Below are 18,071 nucleotides of genomic sequence, written 5' to 3'. Positions count from 1 at the left end.
TCCACAGGGAAGGGGAAAAAAAAGTGGCTTCGAGCTACCCAACCCAAATCTGTATTCCCTGTGTTGATGTGTGAGCCTGCCACAGCCAAGGATGGAGTTTATTGGCTATTATTTAAGAGCAAACAAGTGTTTTATTGCCCTGGCTCCTCTGAAGGAAGCTGAAGTGTTTTGGAGGCATCTTGTTTAGGTACAGTAGGTTGAAAAATAACACTTTTTTTTTCTCATAAATACTAATAATCAGCAAGTATTTTTAACTGGGAGAAAAGAATGTTCAGTTCATGCCAAAATTGTCACTGATACCTCTGCTTGCAGGCTGAAAAAAAGTGAAATGATATATTGGCATTGTGGATGCAGGCACATAGCCCTTAAGGTTTTTGGAAGAAATGGGCTTTCTCAACGGCTGGGGTGCATTTCTGTGCTGCTCATCACTCCACTACAAACAGCTGGAAGTATTTGAAATGGAAGGAAGAGATGCGATATGCTTAGATTTAAATGTCAGCAATTATGAAAGCTTGTGAAATTGAAATAAGTGCCCAATTTTTGAATCTTTAAAAAGTAAAACTTGTCATAGAAGACTTACTGTTGCTTTTCCAGTGGGAAATATAGAAGAAGCAATCAAGTAATGGGCTGATGAGCATTTCAAAAGCACCTTGGCATTTAAATGTTAGAGGACATTAATTGTTTTTAATTGAGAAAGTTAATATTGTTGACTTAGATACTTACTGAATATAAATCTAATTTGGCAGTCACTGCAGTCAATAGGAAAAATAATACCCTGTTATGCTCAGTGTGAGGTACTGACATGTAGCGTATCACTTTGTATGCTCATGTCTGTTCAATGCAGAGTTGTTTGTGCAATGTACTTCAGTGGTGCATTCCTTGCCTTCAAAAAAATGAGTTTTTAACTCATGAATAAATTAATAAAAATTTGTCATCCTGTTTATAAGAGGTGAATTCTATTTATAAACCTGTGCTTGCTGTTGATTTAAACTCTTGAATTGACTGAGCGTATGTGAGTTGGAGGTTTGAATGCTACAGAAAGCATCAGACCATAACTTTTTCTGCTTTGCTCCCACAGAGTGTGAGAACTTCTTGGAGGATGGGCTGAGCAGCGTCTGTGCCTCATCACAGGGTGTCCTTAAAAGAGAGTCTGGCAGCGAGTCTGACTTCTTCTCCTTGCCTGGTGATGGGATGGAAGATCTTGTCTTTGGGAAGGTAGGAAAATCTGATTGGGATACGGGCAAAGAAAAGTTTCAAGACCTGATTCTATAAATTCATACTGCAACCTTCTTGTTTTGGTTTTGCTGGTGAGTTAGAGACCTGGAAGGGATGGACCTGGAATGGCGTAGATGGGAAGGAGCTGGTCCCCTCTTCAGATGCAGCAGTTTGAGGGGTGCATTTATGTACACTGTGCAACCCCCTGATGTTGAAGAGATGAAAGCAATTGTGACTGCACAAAAGTAAATCAGACATTAAATAGTTGAAAAAGCGGATTTTCTTGTAAGGTCATTAATGACTGCACAGATGATATGGAAGCCATCTTTAACTAATGGAACAGAGAGCTTTCTCCAGCAAACATAACCTCTGTACTGACACATTCAGAATCATATACTACAATTCTCAGAAGAACTAGTGTTCTTTAAATTCAGTGTGACTCCCTTAATAGGAAGGAAACACTCATTCCAAATAGTTAAGGCCAATTCCAGGGAATAGCTTTGTTTCCAGGGCAACATACCTCTAATGCCTTTTTGCGTGCAAGCCGAAGGAAAATGTTTTCAAGTTTGTTTAAAATCAACAACAGAAGTCATTACTAACCTTAGTCATCTCTGTGCCCTTTGTGTTGCTCGTGGATGAGAAGAGGAGGGAGGAGTGGGTGAAACCTGAGATACAGAACTAATCTCCTGAGCAGAGCATGCCTCACTTCAGCACTGCCATTCTGCCATCTGCGTTGAGGCTGCCCAAAGATATTGAGGGGACAGTTGGCTTTTGCCTTTCGAAAACCATCTTGCAATTGACACTTCAGTGCTTCTTGCCATAGGTAGATGGTGAGAAAGCACACAGGAGGTGGTGCAAATGGACACAAGCCTCCATTGATCAGCCACCTTGTTGGTCATAATCTGCTTTGGTTCTGCATGGCTTTAAGCAGCTCAAACCTACCTCCTCAAGCAGATGCAGTTCTTGCTCTGATAAGCTAAATTTTTAGAGCAGGTTTCACACTTGCTTGCAGAGAAATATATTTAATGAAACAAAATTCTGTTTGGTTAAATCAAATCAGATGATGGTGAATATTTTCCAGCAGGACGGGAAACACCACAGTCTGGGCTAAGTGATCTCATGTGCTATAAATGAACAGTAAAGTCATTCTTAACGCATGTGGCAGGGCACGCAGCTCACCAGCCTCACCCTTTCCCATCTTATTCTCAGAGCTGGGGGACCCTGGATTCTGAGAATGTAAAGCTGTTTGGCAGAGCAGAAGACTGTCTTCAATTTGCTTGTGTAGAACGAATTACAACAGCAGACTTTGTCATTTGAGCCTCGTTTAATGGTTGTGTGGGGATGCGTGGGAGAATAGTGCTGTGAGAACACAGTACATTTTATAACGTACAGAGCTTTAGCTTTTTCCCTTCCTTTTATGTGGAAAGTTTGCTTCTCCAAATGTACGAAGTAAAAATTAAGAAGGATAGGTAGGGCAAAGTAATGGCAGTGCCACAGCGAAAAGAAAGTTGGTGGGGAAGTGGGTCTTCAATTGTTGATAAAGAAAGGGTAGGGTGAGGAAATTTTCTTTGTAGAAAAGGAAACCTCTTAATTTGGCAGCCCGTGCCTTGTTCTCATCATTCGGTGGATTGCAGGCTTCATCAGGAATGGGTAAAGTTCAAAAGGTTTATAAGTTTAGTTTAGGAAGTCATTCAAAGCTAATCACAGCCCCAGTCAGTTGGTTTATTTGTCCCTGCTTTGCTGACTAACTCAATTCCCCATCTCTTTTCTCCAAATATGTCTGAATACCTTTTCTAAAGTTACAGTTATTTACATAAGGACTCATTGGGTGTTGTGGGCTTGTTCCTTGGGTCAGCCTTTCTTCTAGGCTACTGAGTGCAAATGCCAGTGGAAATGCCTAGTTTTAAGTATTTTTTATAACTATTACCATTATTGTTGGATTCAGTCTTTTTTTTCTGGAAGATACTGTAAGATATACTTATTGATTTTACTCAATTTGTTATAACTATATTAAGTACTGCAATTTGCTTATTTAATTGAGAAGTTCTATCTCAAACATTTCGGTATCATTACTGCTGTTGTTATTATTGGTCCTATTGTAGTTTTCCCTTTTTATGCTTTTTTTTTAAGGGATTTTCCCTTTGCATGGAGCACCAGTTGATCTTTTATCTATTAGAGTTTTGTCCTTTTTTTATTGTACAAGCCAGTCCTCTCTTAACTGCTAAATACATTAAAGGAATGTTGAAGGAATGAGCTACTGTCTGTCCAGGGTCTTTGGGACGCTTCCATAAAGATAAGCTGAAATCCATGTACTTTTAAGCCCTGGTTCTGTCCCCAGACCATGAAAAATTGGGGTCTGTGGAGTCATGAAAGCTGCAGGTGCTTTGGAGTGTCCCTGATGTGAGCTGTGGGCTCTCATTGCCGCCTCCTCACTGTCTCCTTTTCTCTCTCGGAGTGACGCATGCTGAGCTGCATAGCATCAACTCCAGGATTGAGACAGCTGTAGCATTACAACCCGACTTGTTGTTTTTTTTCAGACCAAATAGGCCGTTGCAGAAATCCAAGAATCATGTCCAACATGAGGTCTCAGTTATTTATTTATTTGTTTGACGTCAGTGCTTCATTCCCACGTCCTCATCATCTTCCTCTTCCTTCTCGATCTCTACCCAGCCGTCTGGGCAGACTTTGCAACACTCTCCTTCTTGGATGATTAATGCTGCATGAGGTCATTTCTCACAATCATCTGGCAACGTCCTGGGGCGTAGCCCATTCACTTTGCTCATGTTAACTTTTAACCTGCCACTGAAATTCAGCGTTACTTGGAACTCTCTCAAGGCACCCCTTGGGAAATGGTTCACCTGCAAGGGACTTGGGAAGCTGGGGACCTGCAGCTCATTGTCAGAGAAAGGAGTTGAAGCTTAATGTTTAGTTTCTGCCTCTGTTTTGAGTTGATCAAGGAAGTACACAAATCCATAGATCTCTTTTTGCATTTATTTTCCTGGAGTTATTGTTTCTCTCTCTAAAGCAGAAAACAAGCCCTCAGAACTTAAAGCTTGAAGAAAAAGGCTTGCAGTGGGGGAAAGCTGCTCCACTCCAAATTGTAAACACAATGGTAAATAATTTCTAGGATGCCACTACCAAGGTTAACTTTGGGCATCCTGGAGCCACTGGTAAATCTGAATTTAAAAATATTCTGCTCAACTATGTATCAAGCCAACCAAACAATTTGACTCCCTTCATGTAGTGCTATGTCAAATAAAGCTGAGCATGCCAAGGTCTTATTTGTTTTCTTTTTGTTGTTTTTGTTAAAACGCCGTAACAGCATCAATGCCTTTGACACGTGGAAGACCAGAGAACAGACTGAGTTCATCTCTCAATGTTTTGCTTGTTGTCATCAAGAAAATAATAAGAAAGAACATTACCATTTCAATTCTCGGGACTTCTGATAGATTAAGGGTTTTAGTTGAAGTTCACTTGCAGCCCTGTACCATCCTACTGATCTCTCTCATCCCTACCCAGGAAGGACAACGTTCTTTTCCAAAAAACTCTCTTTTCAAGTTTTACCTCTTGTTTGTTTTTTGTTTTTTTTTTTTTCACTTGTTTCTCACTAAGTACTGTTTGACAGCAAAGAATGTGTCCAGTAGCATATCTGCAAACACATCAGTTTTACTGTCATAATTACAGGTTGAATGCATTGAGGTGCAATGCAGCAAGCCTAACTTGAGGAAAGTTAATATTTCTTTAATGTTTTGTTATTCTTTTAGGAAAAGAATTAGAGAACCATTTCCATTCTGCAAACAGGGTGCTTTCTGACTCAAATAGGATTAAACAGCAATGCCTATTCACTGACACATGGCCAGTTAGCTAATGTTTGGCAGAGCTGACTACAATACAATGTTCCCTAGGTGCCTGCCACACTTGGCATTTTCCAGACAGAGTCCTGGTCCTTCATATTCACTATTTTCATTTGTTTCAAAAAACAGAACAGAAGACATTGTTTAAGTGAAGATAGAACAGGTTTTATAGTAACTGCTTGGGCTACAGGTTCAAGGAAAGTGTTTGTTGTGCTCTGTACTCTATTGGATGCTCAAGGTAAAACTCAAACTGGACAAATATATTGTGCAGTTTCAATCCTCTTTCTGAGCTGTGGGAGAAATCCTAAATCTTCCTTGCTAGAGAAGCAGTTTTTGTCCTGCATTTTCAAATGGAACAGTATTATTTTTCATCCAGGAAATAAAAAATCTTCTTACTCTGGGGCAAAGATATCCTTCTACGTTTTAATGTTCTGCAATATTTTCACCAAATTTGCATCCACATTTAATGTTTCCAAACTGTCCCATTCCACTGCACAGCTGGCATCTTGTCATCCCTCCTGCTGTGCCGCCCTGATGTCTTAACAGTATTTTCTGTGTCTCAGGAAGGCAAAGCAGGCTGTTCTCTCTACTGCAGGAGTGTTATCCACACAATGACTGCTTAAATTTGTCTGGATTTAAGCTAAGCTCTCATCCTGAATCAAACAAATATCAGATAATCTTGAACAATGCCAAACTTGATCAAAAACTTTGCAGGGTATGCCTTTCCATTTTCTCTTGCTTTAACCTATGCTTCCTATTTAAATATGTGTCAAATCCAATAATTTAAATTTATGGTAAATTTACTATAATTTACATAAATTCGTGGCTAATGTTTGATGTTCTTTACCAATGTAATGTATGCCTCTGTTCTTAGTGGTCATTTGATGTTTAGTGGTGAAAGCAGGCATTGTGCTGTGCATGCTGTGTTCCTCTTTTTTTTTTTAATGGTAGAGAGGGGGAAAGTAGTGTGACAGCATTTACTGACACCACCTTAGGAACGTTATTGTGTACCTGTTAAACTGAAATAAGAATAAGAAATAGCCAAAAATGAAATAGGGCTTCCCTTTACATTGTGAAATGTTGGGTCAGCATGCTTTATGAACACTGCAGTGTGTTTTTATTCAGTTTAGCAGGAAACTTTTATCTTATGCTGTATGCCCATGAGAAAGCAGTGCCTGGAGCATCTAACCATGCTGGGCTTGATGGGAGATGAAGATGCTGCTCATCTCCCACGTGGCTCGTGGTGCCCATTGCCCTTCACAGAACAGGATGTTGTGTTCTGCCAAATAGGCTGCAGCTCCTCGAATGCTCAGCTTCTGCTGACAGCCCAGCCTGCTATTTGAGGACAATTAGCTGCTGTGGCTTTGGTGAATAGTCCATTATATATGATCTGACAACTCATTTCTGCCTATTATTATTTCAAATGATGCAGTGCAGAGCTCTGCAGGAGAATAAATTGAAACTTCCCACGTCAGTCTCTTGAGGCAAACACCATTTCAGACTGAAGGTGATGTCAGATACATGCTTGTGTTTTTGCCCTAGCCACGGGGAACACAGAATAATCATAGGCTCTTTCTAGGCTGTATTGTCAGCATGTGGCCTTTTGCCAAAAAGAACCAGTTTGGGTTCCACTTACTGCTTTTGGAGCAAAGTAAACCAAAAATTGCAGTATGAATGGAGGCCTGTAATAAAGTGTGGCTGATCCCATAGAACAGTATTTTTCAATTACGGTTGGGTTTGAAGAAATACTGCAAACCCTGGCATTAACTTTTTGCTTAATGGAAAGTAGCGGGGGTTGAAGAATTAAGTTTTTATTTTTGTGTCTGTTTCCTACAACTGAATAATTGTTCCTTTTTCACCACACGATGCAGCACAACAATGTGTTGTTGCCTTCAAGCTCTCAAGGCTAAAAGCCGCAGACTGGCCCCTTGTCACCCAGGAGAGACTGGCATTGGTCATGGGGAGCCATGATGATCCAGTTTCATCTCTCTCCATCATTAACACCTGGGACATCTTTGGCAGCTTTGTGCCCCTGTGGCTGATAATAGGTTCAGCGAGAACAGGAGTTGCTGTGCGGTAACACAGAGATAAAGACTCATCTTTCTTTTTCTTCCCTGCAGCAGCCTGAAGAGGAACAGTCTGCAGGAGATGTCACCAGCTCCAGCTCCTCTGCTGATGACACCGTGTCCTTGGAGAGGAACTCATCCCTGGGTAGCGACACGTCCCTGCCCTTCCCACCCGCGGTGAGCTTTGCACAGCCCAAGGACAGGCGCAGCCTGGATGGGAGCTGCACGAGCATGGTGGCTGTGGAGGGAGGAGAGGGTGAACTCGCTGGCTTGGGAGAGAAGGAAGAGGAGCTGGACAGTATCACAGACGTGCCTGCTCCTTCCTCCGTCTCAAGAAACTCCATGCGGCCGCTGTCACCTTTCCGACGCCACAGCTGGGGGCCAGGGAAGAATGCCACCAATGAAACAGAAATCAATCAGAGGAGGTGAGTAGAGAGCTGCCCAGATTTGCTTTGCATCCAGTCACATGGGCTTATCTGAGCTTTGGACTCAGCGTAATGAAACAGAAAATTGAGGATGCTCCTCGAAACGTTTTTACCTCTGAAGAGTGAAAACAGCCTCCTAACATATGTATATATATCTTTTATTAACTTTCAGGTTGAAAATTCTTAATACCTATAGAACACTCTTGGTTTCCATAGGACAGAAAGAATACCTCAAAGTTTATTAGAGCAAATGCAAATCAAAGAGTCACAGAATCTTTTGAGTTAAAATGGTCTCTTCATTTAGTCCAACTGCCCTGCAATGAATGGGGATGCCTACAGCTGGTCAGGTGCTCAGAGTCCTGTTCAGCCTGACATTGAGTCTTTCCAAGGATAGGACAACCTCTGCCAGTGCCTCAGCACACTGACTGTAAAAAAAAACAAAACTTCCTTAAATCCTGTCTAAATCTCCCCTCCTCTGGTTTGAAACCATTTTCCATTCTCCTATCACAACAGACCTTCAGTCTGTCCCTTTCCTTCTTATAGCCTCTCTCTAGATACCCTGGGACAGATCTTAAGTTTGAAACATCACCACCACTTTCTGTAAGAAGAGTTCTGTTAAAGGAGTAACTGGAGTGTTAAATCTCATTGACTATATGAAGAGATAGAATGGGCTCTAAGGTTTAAGAAAAGGTATGTAGTGGAGAGTTGTGTGGTCCCTTTTGGACTCCCGGTACATTCTCAAGGAATTGGTTCTACTTGATTCTCTCATGGATAGTAAGTCCCATCAAACACATCACCATGCCTCCAGGAAAGATAATTCCTTTTCCCTTTTGTTCTTCAATCCTCTATCTCAGTGGGGGAAAAAGACGAAGATGCAGACTAAGAACATAATTGTATTTCAGTCATCACCATGCCCTGTGCTGCTGGCACTGTTTGGGCTGCAGGGTGATCAAAACCATGCTGAAACTAGGGGAAGCATGGCCATGGAGTTTTATGTATTTTAATGCAGAGCAGGAATCATGGCACTGCACCCAGGCTGCCTGTCCCAGCTGAGCGTTGCTGTCTAGGTGGGCAGCAGGCTTTTAAAATACACAGAGCAACACAGGATGAACGATTTCTTATTTTAATTATTATTTGCTTACTGCTACCACCCTTTTTTTGGCTCTATTCTTCATTCCCAGGTAATATTTCAATGGATTAGGCAATACTGGTACTTTAAAGCTACAGAAGAGTCAGTGTTAGGTATACATCCAGGGTTATGGCAGCACGAGTCCATAAGCTCACAAGCTCGTTTAGAAAGATTTGTTTTTCAGTGCAGGACCTGTTATGTAAGGATTTGTGATGGTAATAAACTGCATAGCTGGCAGTTACTGCTAATGCTTAACAGATGGGGTTAAATTCTTCTCCATCAGAGTTCAGAGGCGGTTTCTGATATGGGAAAATACACTCATTGTAAATGTAAGACAATTTCGGTAAAGGAACAGTAATTATTCTCATATGTTCCTAGATGCAGCTGCCACTACATAAGGATATCTGTCACACAGGTCAATTAGAAAAGAAAAACTGGAAGACCTTTGCTGATAACTTGATTCCCATTTGGTTTTATGTTTTCGTTTGGAAGGAATTTGAATTACTTGTTTTTATTTTGCTTTTTTTCTTTTATCTTTGGTTCTTTTTTCTTTTTTTCATACATGGCTGTAGCGATGCTGAGGTTCTGGTTGCTTAGTGAGCAAAAAGAAATACCAAGAAAGTAGAGCCCAAACAAGTGGCTTCCAGACAAGGCAGTTAAATTTGGAGTGTGTGCTTTCTTTCACGTATGGTGGATACTTTTCCACTTAAAGAGTGGAAAGCCCTCACTGTAATTTGACTTCTGCAAACCTTTGAAATGAAACTATGTGAAGCATGAACCTTCACTAAGGTTCAAACCTGTGCTGCCCCATCCCACCCCTTGTTTGAGCAGCTTGCACTCACTAGTATCAGATGAGCTAAAAAAAGAGGGAGTTGCCACCAGACCCAGTCATGGAGCACAGCTGTGCTGCACAGAGAAACACTGGCAACCAAGCAGCAGGAGATGCCTTCTGGGTCCATCCCCCAGTCCCACCAAAAACAGTCCTGTCTCCAGCACAGAGCCTGTTAGGGTGGGATGCAAGGAGCCTACATACAAAGAAATCCATCTTTTGTAGGATTTGGTCTTTTTCACTATTACATTTTCTGTTTGCAAGTGAGATGAGCGTAGAAAATTATTCACAGAGAAGATTAGGAAAAAATTAATCATCTTAAATAAACTATGAAAACATGCTTATTTCCCCTCTGCACCCCCTCTGTTTGTGGATAATTCCTGCGTCTACATTTTGCTATTGAAAACACAAAGGAAGCGAACAAGGCTTCCACAAAAGGATGTTCATCCTTCAGTAATTCCTGACATTCATAGCAGATTTGAAATGCCTGTCTTTCAACAATAATGCAGTGTTTTTCACTTTGGTGTCTGAGGAAAGAAATGCCTGCATTTTTTACTGATGGATGAAGTGCTGCAAAACTGGAGCTCTTGTTAACCATGGCTGTTAACAGCTTCTATCGAGTGGTTTGCCCTTACCTAAACTTAAACCTGACCCATCATGGGCAGCAGTTAAGTTGAACATGGTCAATACTTGCTAAACAGATTACCTGTAATTGAAAAATGAGATTTGAGAGGATTGAAAGAGTCTCATTGCTTCCTGCAGTACTTCTTTTTGTGTTTTCTCTGTACTTCCATTCCCCCTGTAGGTTGTCTGTCTGGTAGCATTCCTTCAGCTGTCATTTGTTCATTTTATTCCATCCAAGTGTCTGACCACTGTCCATGATTCATTTTCAGTTCAATGCGAGTTCTGGGGGATGGTATAAAGAAGCCTCCCATTCATAGAAGAAGGTACAAAGCCAGCTAACGTGACTAACCATTTTGTGTTTAAATGTCTACTAACTCCATATGTCACCTTAATGAACCTGGAGTTCCCACCTCTCCAAGAGCTGTGCTAGAGTACCGTGTCCCGCTTGCCTGCTTTCCCTCTCCAACCTAACCCTGAGCACAAGCTCAAGCCACTTTCTCCAGAGCTTGGAGCAATCTCAGACATAGGCTTTGGCGTGTGTCAGATTGGGATTTATGACAATAACCATTTACCTGCAGGCAGGGGCATAACTTGTTCCTAGAGCACGAGAGCTGTGCGCCAAGACTTGCAGGAGGGGCATTGCTGAGGAGATGCACCGAAACAACCTCAGAGTCATGGGTTGCTCTGCAGGTCTGCAGCTGGTTAAATTACATGCTGTTCTTTAAAACAACCTCCCGGACAAATAGAAAGTGTTTTTTTTTCTTTGCTTCCATGGGTTTTCTAGTTTTCTTCTGCATAGCAAACTTTCAGTTCCGCATCCATACATACTTTCACTCACACAACCTTTCAGCTGCCCATTAACATATGAAACAGGCTGCTTCGTTTCTGACTCAGCACTTGTGTGGACTGTCCATATTTATACATCTTCAGGTTCCAGAAAAAGAGATGTTTCACCACTCCCCTTCAGCAGTTTGGCCTTTTCTGATCTCCCTCCCCACCCCCTGCAGCCATTCCTCCTGCAGCAGGTTAACTGAGGACCTCCCATGACACAGCTGTGGTTACCTGACGTGCGTGTGAGACGTGTGTTTAAACAGACTACCAAATTTCCACATGTGGGAGAAATGTGAGGAGGGCCTCACCGTGCATCAGCATAAATGAAGCCGCTTGAGCAGTGCTGTGCAGTTCAGGGGAGGGCTCTGACAGGAAAGGCACAAGAAAGAACGTGCTTTTTTACTTCTAAGAAGCCGCTTTATTTGCATGACGCTGCTCTGGAGGAAGCAAGCACTCATCTTCTTAGTTTATGCAAATGAACACCTCTTTAGCAGTCACTATTAATACTGTTACAGCTCCCACAGAGGAGACCTTGAGTCATAATATTTTGAAACTTTGAACTTAAAGAAAATGTCTCAAACAGGCAACCCAAAATGTTTAGTCAAATCTGATAATGTCCTGATGTTCTTTCATAAGCATTCTCTGTCCTTCTTTTCTGGCTTCCCAACCATTTTGCTGTTATCCCCTCTAACACCAGTTGCAGAGCGGCAGCCTGAAATTTAATTTCAGCAGATCTCACACAAGGCTGTTTTCTATAATTGCACTCCTCTTCCCCAAGTCTTGTTCTGTGAAGGCTTTTTGCATGCTATGCAATGATCTTGTGCAGTTTGATGGTGTTGCCAGCAGATTGTGGGTGGTTCATCAGCAAGATTATAATTCTGGAAGACTCTGCTTTCCAGAACCCTTGCCAAAAGATCTTTATTCTTCTTTGAGATCTTGCACCACTTTCTGGCTTCCTCTGTTATGCATGCACAGCTCCTCCCCCTCCTCTCTTCTGCCTTCCTTCCCTGCAGTTGTAGCATTAGAGATTGTCACTATACCGCGACATCATTCAGAAATAGAGGCATCTTTTGAATCTGGTGTAAACGTACACATCTTTATGGAGTAAAGTTGTCTGTTCAATTTGTAAGCAACCACGAGCTTCTGACTTCTGCAAACAAGTCAGTGACAGGAAGTCAACATGAGCACAGCTCCAAGGGTCCTTAGCCCAGCAGTCTCGTGGCCACAAACAGGTGGCTTGGGAGAGCAAGAAAAGGAAAAGCACTGATGATATTTTCCTTGAGACACTTGCTCAGCCTTCAGCTAGTTTCCTCTGGGTGGGTTTTACTGACCCAGCTCAGGGTTGAACATAGGTCTGAAAGTGCAGATTGAGGTTGATGGTGCAAAGGGGTTTGAGGGGTTTCCTGTGAACACGAGGATATGTTTCTTTTAAGTATTTAGCCACATCCCTCATTTATACCTTCCTTTGCCACATGGTGTAGTTGTATAATGAAATATTGATGTATGATGGGAGGGTCTCCATAAGGAGTGCTTATGGTATTGAGCCGAGAGCTTCTTAGGTAAGCACCTAGAGCTTTGGGTTGCAAAGCACAGGTACTTCAGATGTATCTTAATAAAGCAAGTAGCAATTATCTGAATTCCAACACTGAATATCAACCATAAATACTTCCGAAATGTTTCCAGTGTTGTACTGTGCATGGGAGCAGTGCAAGAACTTGACATGCAACGGATGCAGTCAGTGACTTTAAACACTTCTTTGTGACATCTGAGGTTCCTGACGTTTCACAAACCGTGATCCAGGGACACTCAGACTTGTGCTGCTCATGCTGTAGGCTCCTGGCTTGGATCAGAGCATGCTCTGGCCACATCCTCTCCATGCATGGCCCACAGGGGAGGGCTGGGAGCAGGACTGGTGCAGCACTGCTTGGCAGATCTATGCTGATGCAAAATTTCCTTCAGACTTACGTTTCCTGGACAGCCTTTCTGGTATTTAGAGGTCTTTTATATGCCATAGCTGACAAGAAGATTGATTTCTCTGTATTTGCAAAAGCTGCAATTGGCCCATGAGATCGCAGAGAAAAAATAACAAAAGCGGTATTTAAAATGACAACCAAAATATTTGCGTTCTGCATTTGCATTGCTTATGTCTTTCCTGGTGCAACTTGGGATTCTTCGGGGGTATGGGATTTGAAAGGCTTTCTAGTCAAAGCACTCCTTGAAGGACCCTGATTTGAATGAATCCCAAGTTAGCAGCAAGACGAGCTTGTTTTTCCTTCCAGCCTCTTTCACTGACTTGCTGTGCAGCTTTTAAGAATGTAACTCCCCTTTCTTATTTTTCCCAAGTGTAGCCTGAAGTTATTAATTCTTGTGTGGAGGAGACTTTGCGTGATTAAATATTTGTAAGGGGCTCTTTTTCTGATTGTAGGAGACAGGTACCAGAAAATACTAATCATTACTAACACAATGGCTGTGTGATTACTTATGCAAAAATGACTTTGCTGTGTCTCAGCCCTGTGTTCCCAAAAGCATCTCTCCCCACCAGGAACAGTTTCTGTTGTACGCTGGCAGGGTGGGATGGGTGTGAGGGAAGCACGGGCTGCCCCGCTACCTGTTTGGTGTGTTCTCACAGCCGGAATCATACGTTAGTGACGGTTATTTCTGAGGGCTTTTTTTGTGTGTGTGTCTGTTTGTTTTCATTTTATTCAGAAATGAGAGTATTTTAACACTCCCCTGTGCCGTAACTAGCCAATAATCACAGCCCTTTTCCTTTCTTTGCCTCCTTCAATGTTCCTAGTTTGAGCTGGTGTCCCTCTGGTGTGCAGTTCGCTGCCATGGGTCCTGACTTTAATTGTAGAAGGTATGGTATAAATAAATGTGCTGCAGCAGCAATCGAGTGCCGCAAACTGTGTTGTCAGCTTGTCGTGCATTGCCTTCTCCTCTGCTGCTCTGGCTGAAGTGTGCGCGTGTCTGTTTGCTTCGTCTGCTTTTTCAGCCATGAGCTGTGGTTATGGGTGTCCCAAACTGGGGTACGGGTGAAGGCAGTGGCTGCTTTTTGTTGGCTTTGGGTGTCCAAGAACTGCGCTTTTGGTCCGAACTGCTCTGCTCCACGATGATGTTAAGGTGTGTTTTTCTGCACGTTGGTAACTATGGCAACCATAGAACACACACTGTGTTGTGGACACATCTCTTGAGGAGTTCAGTTGAGAGCTTGTTTTGAGGAGTTCAGTTGACAGCTCGTTTGCTCCCTGTATGCTGAAAGCCTCCTTCGAAGAGGCTGATCGCTTTCTGTGACAACAGTCCAGCAGTCATAGATGGACGTTTCCCAGGCTCTCAGGACTCGCTCCTTCAGGAGAAGTCTTCAAAGTTGGAACTAATGCTTGCAGGTCAGATCTCTACCTGATGCCATGCTTTCGCATAACTGGAAGCCACCCTCATGGAGTTTACAGCCTGTTTTTCTCTGGCATTTCTTGCTGGGCGTGGGTAGAGCTATTGACACTCTCTTTCTAAAGGCTAGATGTTGGGAAAGAAGTTAATCTGTCCTTCAAGTTACAAAATTAATTCTGTTTCATCTACGTACTAACAATTACAGAATGGTATTACTAAATGATAGCTATTTTATGGCAGTTTTGAACAGAGTTCTTTGTGTTACAACAAACTGCATTTTTTCTGTACTCTGTAATATTGTTATTGTTATCTTGGGATAGAAGAAAAAATGTTCCTGAGCCCTAAATAATTGGTGAGAAAGGGACTCATTTCTCTTTGCAGGTGTTTTAGAATTAGCTTTACGGTGCCTGCTATTGATACGCGTTGTTGAATCAAAATCTTTCTAAAGCAGATTGAATTGTAAATGCCTCATCCAGCCTTCTTTCTCATTAATCAACATGAAAAAAATCTTAAAAAATTCAACAGATCTTTTTCCTCAAGGCTTGTAGCATTTTTGGCTTTGAAGTTGCGTATTTATCAATATGGTTCTAAACGAATGCAGAAAATGAATCATTGCTATGCAAGTCTACCTGAATTTAAAGCTCCTCTGGTTGTTCAACTAATCTGTGCAATCCATAGTGTGTTTTCCCTTTCATACATTGGTGCTAGTTGTTTGTTGCCTGCTTTCAAGTCGGTAAATTGTGTTTCTTGTGACTATTTTTTTGTGGGTAAACAGAAATTGCTTTAAAAAGTGATCAACCTTTATGTTACTTGCTCATTTGGTGTTATTCTGTATACCAAGCTGGAGTACATACGTAGGGTTTATCTTGCTTCTCACCAATAGGATTTGTGCACGAGGTCGAGCATTAGTCATGGAGGTGTGAATCTGCAAAACGTGCATATTAACCCCATATGGCAGTGGGCTTTTCAGTTTTGGCATGAGGTGCACAAGGATTAGAGGCAGAATATGAGGGCTAAGAAAGATCGGATGGAAGTAATCACATCTTAAAAGGGAATTGTTTTGTGCAGATGAAAAGAGAGTGTATTAGCTTTATTTTCTGTAGAGGTCACCTGTCTATCAGCAGGTGCTGTCTCTACAGAGGTTGGCCAGATCTTTTATAGCTACCATGTTCTGCACACCAAAGGTTGGTGTTTTGAATATCACTGAGTGATTGTGTCTAGCTCCATTGGTCAGAGCTAGCTTCATCAGCAAGTGATAAAGCAACACTGAGTGGCTGATGAGGAGAAAAAAACAGGAATTAAAGGAAAAACAGCTTTGGCAGAAAGACGTTGTTGGCACCCAAGCTCTGTGCAGTGGCAAGTGCTAAGTGGATTCAGAGGATATGTCTGCAAAGATGAACATTGCATGCAGCCCAGTGCTGATTTTGTGGGAGGGCAGTGGTCCAGGACAGATAGTGTTGTGCTGTATGTCTTGTGTCACACAAGGTGCTGCTGTTTCTTCTGATTATAGCATAAATGTAAATATCTCCCCTGATATCTACACTTGTTTGTTGAGAGTAATGTGCTGAGGGATAGCATCAGCATAGCTCTGAGTGGTTCAGCTAGTGACTGCATTCTGATTTACACTTGAAAGTACTATGAGCTGTATGACACCCGTTGCTGAGAGCTCCTCAGGATCTAACCTGCGTGGTTTCTCTTCAGTTACAGCCTAGAAGGCCTTGCTGGAGACTCTGGTGAGAAGAAGAAGCCCTCTGCAAACATGGAGGCTGCTTCTCTGAGCTCCAAAGACCTTCCACGGAGCACACTCACCAGCAACCAGTGCGGCTCCCTGGTCTTGCTCACTGAAGAACTTGAGCAAGGGGAAATCAGAGACTATGATCACCAGGTAAACCTGCCCAACCATTACTGCATTTCTTGGAAAGTCTGCATCTACATTTTAAAATTTCCTTTTTCAAGGTGGCAATGAAGGCTTCTACCCTGTACGTGTGATATAATCAGCCTTCTGTTTTAACACAGAGAAATTGCCACTTTGTTCAGATGTGCTGCTTGGATTCTTGAAGCAGTACAGTTGATAGATGATGTCCTAGTGGACAGAAATAAGCCTTGTAGTAATTTGTCAGTTAACATTTTAAGGTTAGCCAAAGTTTGTGTGTTTCTTTTCTTTCGCAGACACAACTAGAATCAGAAGGCACATTATAAGCAACAGTTTAGCAAAATTTTAATTGCATGTTAATTGCATTTAGTGTGATCTCTGGAGCAGAAGTCTGTGATATTAAGGGTAGATGGACCAAAACATTGTGAGAGTCTCTGATTATTTTTATTAAATAAGCAATTATGCTCTTAAATACTTTAAAATACCCTTTATTTCAGAGCTTGGTGTTTCAGCCATGGTTCATTCTGGGAACCTGCCAGAATCATTAGTCAGCCCACCTTCTCTACCTCGTGGAGTCACTGCTGTCTATCAAGGGCAGTAAATGAGTCTTGCAGGTTCTGACCAGTGAGAACTGATGTGTGAAGGCTCTTATGCCTTCTCTTGTGTTGAGGAATGGCATTTTGGAGAAGTACAGCTAAGCGTCAGGTTTGTTACAGCGAGGAGCCAGAATCACAGCAGTAATTTCTGTGCCTTGAGAACATCCACCTTGCAATAGCTCGCAAGAAAAGTTAGCAGCTAGTTTCTATTCCAAAAGCAGTTAGTTGCCTTCTACTTAAAAGAAAATGTTGCATTTTAACAACTTGATGCTGCTTGCATTTTTGGTTCTTGCATTTTTCACCTGTGCCTTACACTGGGATTGTTTGAATTCCCACTGTTTGAAAGCATGAATTTCAGTAATTTGATAGTTTATTTTTTCTTCTGTTCTGCAGATCCATCAAGCACCACACCCACAAGGATTCAATTTCTGCACTTCCTCCGTTTCGTCTTCACTGACCAAATCTGTGTCTTTAATGTCAATTAGTAAACCATCTCTGGACAGTGAGTAACACGATTCCCATAATCTCCTTCTTCTCTCTTTTCCTATGTGTTATATATACCTACCTTCCCAAGGCACAATTTACTAGCACTTGCTTTTCCATTTTATGTGACATATATATTTCACTGCAGAATGAAATTGTGGGTGGAAAGCCAGAACTCATTCAGTTTAGATTCTTATTTTGTTATTCCCAGTATATCCCTGCTGTTTCTAGTTATGTTGTTTTCATTTGCTTCTTTCATAATTATACTACTGCTATGAAAACTGTGATGTATTGAGTTCGTTATAAAAAAAAAAAAGTATGTTTGAATTTTGTACCATTTCAGAGTTGCTGCTTTTGGTGTTGAGGTAAATTCCTTTTGGGATGTTGTTTTCCTGCTTTTGATTTTTTTTTAAAGTTGCTATGTGTCGTGGTCTCCTGGGGGGAGTTTGGTGCTATTTCTTTTGTTGAGATAATGACTTGGGGGCAGATGGGTGCCATTTATTAAATCTCAATCCTGAAGCAAATTGTAAATGTTGATTAGGGGAAGTTTTTCAATTTAGGTTAGCCTGATTGAAGCAATAGAAAGCACTTAATTTTGCAGCTTCACTGAATTGATTCTTTCAGCTGAAAAAGTCACTCGGAAGGCTCCAGCTGGATGTGCTTAGGAAGGGCCATGTTACACATGCTTTCATTTTATTAACTGCCAGCCAGAAAATGTATTGACTTTTTACATCACATCTTGTCAATCGGTGATGATTCCTG

The 18,071-nt window shown here is 41.8% G+C and overlaps 1 protein-coding gene across 9 annotated transcripts in view; it reads left to right on the top strand.

The window, feature by feature from the left end:
* The window catches only part of AKAP13 (A-kinase anchoring protein 13), a 192,297-nt gene that overhangs the window by 137,941 nt on the left and 36,285 nt on the right, over positions 1–18,071 (top strand). For 6 of the 9 annotated variants that reach the window (XM_042875602.1, XM_042875599.1, XM_042875597.1 and 3 more), the window contains 6 exons: positions 1,079–1,215; positions 7,190–7,560; positions 10,412–10,465; positions 13,768–13,830; positions 16,059–16,242; positions 17,220–17,328. In XM_042875602.1, the coding sequence (XP_042731536.1) occupies positions 1,079–1,215; positions 7,190–7,560; positions 10,412–10,465; positions 13,768–13,830; positions 16,059–16,242; positions 17,220–17,328 (918 nt within the window). The remainder of the gene's footprint in view (positions 1–1,078; positions 1,216–7,189; positions 7,561–10,411; positions 10,466–13,767; positions 13,831–16,058; positions 16,243–17,219; positions 17,329–18,071) is intronic. The other 3 variants (XM_042875601.1, XM_042875605.1, XM_042875600.1) reach the window with 2 other exon arrangements.

The sequence above is a fragment of the Lagopus leucura genome, unplaced genomic scaffold (assembly GCF_019238085.1).
Source record: "Lagopus leucura isolate 7727_CA_CO unplaced genomic scaffold, USGS_WTPT01 Super-Scaffold_100015, whole genome shotgun sequence".
Classification (NCBI taxonomy): Eukaryota; Metazoa; Chordata; class Aves; order Galliformes; family Phasianidae; genus Lagopus; species Lagopus leucura.
The sequence above is the reverse complement of the archived record's forward strand: the minus strand, read 5'-3'. Positions and strand labels throughout refer to the sequence as shown.